General features: G+C 35.2%; 1 protein-coding gene across 1 annotated transcript; it reads right to left on the reverse strand.

The window, feature by feature from the left end:
• Positions 1 to 2,786: 2,786 nt before the first annotated feature.
• LOC110942275 (two-pore potassium channel 1) lies at positions 2,787 to 4,571 on the reverse strand. The gene is made up of 3 exons (XM_022184012.2): positions 4,308 to 4,571; positions 3,161 to 4,095; positions 2,787 to 3,055 (listed from the first exon to the last, which is right to left on the reverse strand). Exons 2-3 carry the CDS (start codon positions 4,072 to 4,074, stop codon positions 2,905 to 2,907), a joined length of 1,065 nt encoding a protein of 354 aa, XP_022039704.1. The 5' UTR covers positions 4,075 to 4,095; positions 4,308 to 4,571; the 3' UTR covers positions 2,787 to 2,904.
• Between the last annotated feature and the right edge of the window lie 2,149 nt (positions 4,572 to 6,720).

Here is a 6,720-nt window from a genome sequence, read left to right on the forward strand (position 1 = left end):
ATATGTAGATTTATTCTGATTCTTGACCATATTTTGGTTTTTATGTTTCAAGGTGGGTTGTAAATAATGTTTTAAAACAACTTTTGGTTGTAACGGTTTAAAATCTACACATTTGTTCACCACAAAACTTGACGCCTTTCCATACACCTCGGTTACACTAGACGACATGCCCATCAGCAACACTATTATACATAATAATTACGGTTGTTAGACACGCGAGCACATAGCTAAATCCTGCGTTTACAAATATACACTCAAAGACTGTGAGGGGAGGTTCCAAAAGGATGTCCGGTATTAGTGTTACCCACTAAATGAGAGGGGCATTGGTTTTCTTTTTTTTCCCTACAATTTATGAAAATGAAAATTCATTATACATATATTTTAATTTTAAACTGCCTGTCAGTTGCCAAATCGTTCCATGTAACTAAAATCATATCCTAGTCAAAAATTAAAGGTGATGTGCACCTTTATTAAATTTTTGTGACCATCAAACTTCTCCGGTTCGGTCTAGAACTTTGCAACTATTTTGCAAACAAGCAATTCCACCGAAAATAATACTTTATGGTGATGATCCGTCTAGCTCTCGTATCAACTATAAGACAGAAATAGCCGATGAAAATCAGTATCAACTTGCCACAGTGGTCGCGTTCTTCACATCTCATTCCCCTTGTTTCCTAGATCCAACATAATCTGATTTTAATCTGGTTAACAATTTGTGCCACTAATGTTATTCGTTTCGCCCATGAGGGACCCAAAAAAATGTTTATGGCTGCCTAAATAGAGATTTAGTACTATTCGTGTTGAAATGTGGAATTCTCTTCTTAGAGCATTCACATCCAATCCACTAAAAATATACATACATTCCACTAAAAAACAACCCCTATATCAATATATTTCCACTAAAAACAAACACTTTTTCTCTCTCCTTTTCAATATATATTACATTTTCTCTCTCCTCCACTCACAACCACTTTCAATATATATTAAAAAAATATAGGGGGTGAACAGTGTCCCCCCCAAATATACAGATGAACAGTAACATTTTCTCTCTCCTCCACTCACAACCACTTTTTATACTTCTTATATTTTAAAAACCCCCCACACAGATTTTGGTGATTTGGATGAGAATGCTCTTATCCACAAGAGTTAAATGGTCATTTTAGCCCTTGTGGTTTGGACCATTTTGACAGTTTAGTTCAAATGTTTGAAACGTTGTTATTTTAGTCTAAATAGTTTCAAGTGTTGCCATTTTAGTCAACTGGATTAACTTCGTCCATTTTTTATGTTAGCTAGAAGGGTAATTCGGTCATTTTATATGGTCGAATTGTCCTTCTAGTTGACATAATTACATACAAAATGAGCGAAATGCTCTTCTAGTTAACAGAATAAAGGGATAAAGTTAACCCAATGGACTAAAATGACAATGTTTGAAACTATTTGGATTAAAATGACAACGTTTCAAACCTTTGAATTAAACTGGCAAAATAGCCAAACCATAGTAACTAAAATGACAATGTCTGAAACTATTTGGATTAAAATGGCAACGTTTCAAAACTTTGAATGAAACTGACAAAATAGCCAAACCATAGTAACTAAAATGACATTTAACTCTATCCACAACAATTCTGCTCAGAACACGTTGATGATATTAAGGTCCGGTATTCCTTATAAACCCATCATCTGTTCCGACAAGCGTTGTGAGATTTTACGAAGGTGTTACATTTTGTTTCATGGATACTTATTGACAAAGTACGGTTCAAGCTTTATTGGAAATAAGTAAGTGATGTAGATTTAGAATCACCTATACTTTTAGTGATTTTTTTAAGTTAGCGTCTTTATACCATTTGTTTTTATTTCGTGTCAATAGCGTTACTGACAGTTAAAGGGCATATTTGGGAAACAAATAATTAAAAAAAAAAAAAATTCAAAACCGTGCGTACAGAGAATCTCTTCACATAAAACTCCAATCACATTCACCTCCACCACCATCACACCCTCTCTCTTTTCAACCCATCATCATCTCTGCAACAAAAACAACCACCATGAAGATCCCTGAAAACCTCATCAAATTCAAATTTCAAATCCTCTTAGCCACCACTTTCTCCCTCATCATCCTCTCTCTCCTCTACATCGCCCCCAGCTTCCTCAACATCCTCGCATACTTCTGGCCCCTTCTACTTTCCACAGCTCTGTTCCTCGTCACTGTTGTTGTGTTCGGTCTTACTTCACCCCCCGGCGCTCAAGTTTCCGGCGAGAAAGCCGGTGAAGGTATCTTGGATTATGTCGCCGGTGAACCCGAACCGGTTGTTGTTCTACCAGAGGTTGGTGAAGGATGTAGTAACTCCGACTAAATGGTCTTTCTCTTTCTACTTTCATAGCATTGTCATTGTTGTTTAGATATAATAATAATTATAATGATATCAAGTTTTAGCCTAATGAATGAGTAATCATGATTTATGAGTATTGGTTTTATACTCTTATAGCATTGTTATTGTTTATGTTATCTAATTTGGGGTTATGAATTTAGATCGAGGTTTTAAAAATTAAATAGATCTTTGGGGTTAGGGTTTTAATGTTTTATATATCTCTAAGGGGCTGTATAATGCTTAACCGTTGAGAGGCAAATGTCTGACCCATTCAGATTAGAGGTCTTAACCATTCAAACATCTGCTCGTGACACAAACAGTCTAAACCATTAAGTGCTGAATCAGTAACAGGTTTGAACCATTAAGGGCCTCATTAAAAAGTAAACAAACAGCCCCTAATTTTTTTTGTACTAGTCATAATGTTAGACATGAAAGAGTTGAATGATTTATTAGTACAAGGTAAATATATATATATGTATATGTAACAACAAGAAGATCTGAAATGCATTATTACACTCCTTCAATAAGCCTGGCCTACCTATTTTGATTGAGCAAGAAAAATGTCAGATGGGGACAAAGTTCCTGACTCATCATAATCAAGACTCTTGAACTGGGCCATAATAAGGGAGATATCTTCTTGATTGATCTTGCCCATCTCTTTTAGCTTATAAATACAAAATTCTGCAGCCCTGGGTACATTAATGTTGATTAGTAACTAAACGGGTTTGATCAAAAAACACGTGTTTTGCTGAAAAAATCGAAAAAAGATTTGAAGTTGATTCAAATTAACGTACCCCACAACGCCATCGTCATCAAGATCAGCTGCTTCGAGGTCTGCCGCGGTTGTTCTTCTTGTAAGAACCCATTTGACAAGTGATCTTTGTCTGTTTTCTGTATATAGCTCAGCAAAAGCAAACAACAACTGGGCTAAACATATAGTGCTTGTTAATATCCAAAATATAGCGAATATACGCCCGGCTGGAGTGGAGAAGCTTTTGTCTCCGTAACCTAGAGTTGTGATAGTCGAACAAACGCAATAGAATGCGTCGACGAGCGCCATTTGCTCAACCGTGGTTAAAAAGATAGTCCCGGAAGCTATGAGAACCACCATTAAGATTGAGAATATGATGCACCGGTATCTCACTCTATTTGTTTCCATTTCTTTAAGCGTTTCCATCGAATTAGCCTCTCGACGCAGATGGATCGCTTTGATTAGTAACACTTCTTGATTTTCGACCAGACAGTCTGCGGCCCGACTCAGAAAGAATCCAACGAGAACCATACCCGAGAAAACGAAAGCACACGCGAGTAGTTTTGTTGCAGCACTATTCGGTATAAGATCTCCATACCCCACCGTCGTCATCGTTACAATACAGAAATAGATCGAGTCCAGAATGCCATACGTTTTCTCTCCAGAAATCTCGTTTCGAACGAGGTAAAAGCAAACTGTACTTATGCTTAAGTAGATTAACAAATAGGTGGCTACCCTTTGAAAATGTGGATTGACTTGATCAAAGATCGATTTCGGGGCTTCAAGAAACTGGTTGAGGTTGGATTCTTGAAGAACGGGTTCCTCCACCATGGGCGCGCTTCTGCATCGTCTTAGTTTTTTGCTTTTGGTTGACACCATACAGTCATCCTGAGGTTTGGGCTCCTGAACCTCATGTTGTTCGGTCAGTAACGGTTCTTTTCCGCCTTCACAAGCCATTTCACAGCTTCAAAACAAAAACTGCATAGTGTTTAAGACTTTTAGTCCATTTTTAGTTAAAATTCGACATTTTCAGCCGATCTGAAGCATTTCGGTTGATCGATAATAATAATTCTAAACAAAGATTAAAAATTGTAAACAAAACATCAACAAAATTACAAAAGTTCAGATCTATTTCAGATGCTAAAGATAAAACTGGAAATCTGAAACATCAACTGAAGATTCTTACTTACCTTTTTAGTAGATATGGATTCTATGATTGATCGGATGATCTGCCGAACGAGATTAACGTGTGAATATGAGTTTTGCCGGTGAATTATGTCCACTGGTTGGAATTATAGCAACCCTGCAACTAATCTGGTAAAATTGGAAGTATATGGTGTTCATACTTTAGATTGTGATTTTATTATTTAAAAATTATATATTTATTTATTATCTAAATATAAAAAGGGATGGGTCATTGAAAATTTGAACGTCCTTGATAAAAAAATAAAAAAGTCCAACTATTACACTTGGGCCGGTTTTTAAATATTTGGTGGAGGAGTACTTTTATTTTTGTTTAAAACTAGTAGATGCCCCGTCTGTGTTGTGGGGCAATGACCGAATAATTCTCAATCAATTAAAAAAAGACTACTATAATTTTGCTATGGAAAAAAAGATGATAAGACCGTAATTTTGGGCTCAGGGCAAAACTGTAATTTTTCAGGACTAATGAGCCAGTGTTAGGCAGCTATAGTTATGTGCCGCCCGCGTTGCGGGGCGCTAAACCGAGTATTTCTTAGGTTAATAACATGTACGCCTTTATAACGGTTAGTTATACATGCTACCTATAACACGATATCAAAAAAGATACATCAAGTTAACCAATTAAAGAAAAACAGTACCATAGTTATGATAAAAAAAAAATTAACTAAAACGATGACAAGCGTGTAATTTAGAGTTGGGGGTAAAACAATAATTTGTTAGGACCAATTAGCGAGTGCTAGGCAGCTGTTTGGCGTGAATAAAAACAAAATTAAGTCAACAAAGTAAAATAAAACACTACCATGATTTTGCCAAATAAAAAAAAACGATGGCAAGATTGCAATTTTTAGCGGAGGTAAAATCGTAATTTTAAAATGGAGGTAAAATAATATTTTGAACTAATGGCAAAACCAAATTTTTTTTTTTTTTATTTTGAAATGGGGGTAAAAGTGTAATATTTGAGCTGCGGGCAAAATCGTAATTTTTAGCTGGGGGCAAAATCGTAATTTTAAACTGAGAACCAAATCGTAATTTGACAGGACTCTAGCTGAGTGCAAAACCATAGTTTTATTTTGAACTGTGGGCAAAATTGTATTATTTAACTAAGGGCAAAATCATAAATTTAAGCACGGGACAAAAGCAAAATTTTATTTTGAATCGAGGGCGATATCGTAATTTTACACCCGGGATAAAATTATAATTTGGCATCTCCTATAAATAACTATTATATGAAAAAAAAGAAAAAAAAAACAAACAAAAGTCAAGTGGCCGCCAAAAGTGGCCAACCACTTAACAAAACTATTACCGCATGATGTCAGCAACTTGTAAATGTATATGTTGATAATAGTTTATTACAAGATGATGACATATATACATTTTTATTTTTTTGTTTTTATACGTTAGAATAAAATGTCTGGATAGTTATAGTGATATCAAGTTTTATTTTTGTTTAAAATAGTTTATCAAGTTTTTATATATTATTTTTTTTTGTTTTTATACGAGCCAAGCATGAGCAAAGGTTCGCTCGGCTCGGTTCGACTCGAATTATTATTTTTAATTAATATATATACACATACATATATAAATACGTATATAAACATATATATACACAAATATAAATTATACATATATACATACATACATATATACTTAATTATAGATTAAATCAATAGTTTTATATATACCACTTTATTAGATTTTGGTCAACTATATACAAATGTACAACTATATCTATACGTGCTAGCCAGATCACGCAAATAAAAAATTAATATCAAATCTAAAAGTTAAACCCTAAACTATAAACGTCAGTCTGCACATCGCCTCAATGTTTCATGTCGTTACCCTAAGTCGGTCGTCTCCTGATCTCAACGTCATTGTTCGTGCAGTATGATCCCCGCCTCGTCGGCCACGACATTGTTATTCATAAGAAAAATATTAAGCCGTGAAATGTGCCTGTTTTTAAAGAGATAAAAACTTGAGACCCAACATTGTCACTATCTCTCTCAGCAAATTTTAATCAGACGACATTGTTGTCCAAATCGCTCGAACTTCGCTTGAAGCTCGCTCGGAATATTTACTGCTGGAAAATGCTTGCTTGATTTGTGGCTCGGCTCGGCTCGTGAACAACCCTAGTTGAGATACATATGCATCATTCATCACACCATTTGTAACGAGCTTGTGATGAATCCATTTTTCCCTTTAAAGATCTCTTAAATCGGAACAAGCTTGAATTGCACTCAAGAATGTTACATCATTCATTTCTCAATCACCTAAACACATCTGGTCAAAAGTTTCATGGCCACATGTCTTTTATTATGATCTGAGAAAAATGCCCCTCATGTGAGGGGCATATGACTAGGTTTTAACCAAGTAAATGAATGAAGTTAGTGATGGGGGTCAAAA

Source organism: Helianthus annuus, chromosome 11 (assembly GCF_002127325.2).
Source record: "Helianthus annuus cultivar XRQ/B chromosome 11, HanXRQr2.0-SUNRISE, whole genome shotgun sequence".
Taxonomy (NCBI): Eukaryota; Viridiplantae; Streptophyta; class Magnoliopsida; order Asterales; family Asteraceae; genus Helianthus; species Helianthus annuus.

Bases quoted from the DNA above. Each gene is read 5' to 3' on its own strand.
- LOC110942275 (XM_022184012.2), bottom strand. From the start codon at position 4,074: ATGGCTTGTGAAGGCGGAAAAGAACCGTTACTGACCGAACAACATGAG. The intron at 3,056-3,160 runs GTACGTTAATTT...TAATGTACCCAG, and splicing joins GATGACGATGGCGTTGTGGG to GGCTGCAGAATTTTGTATTT.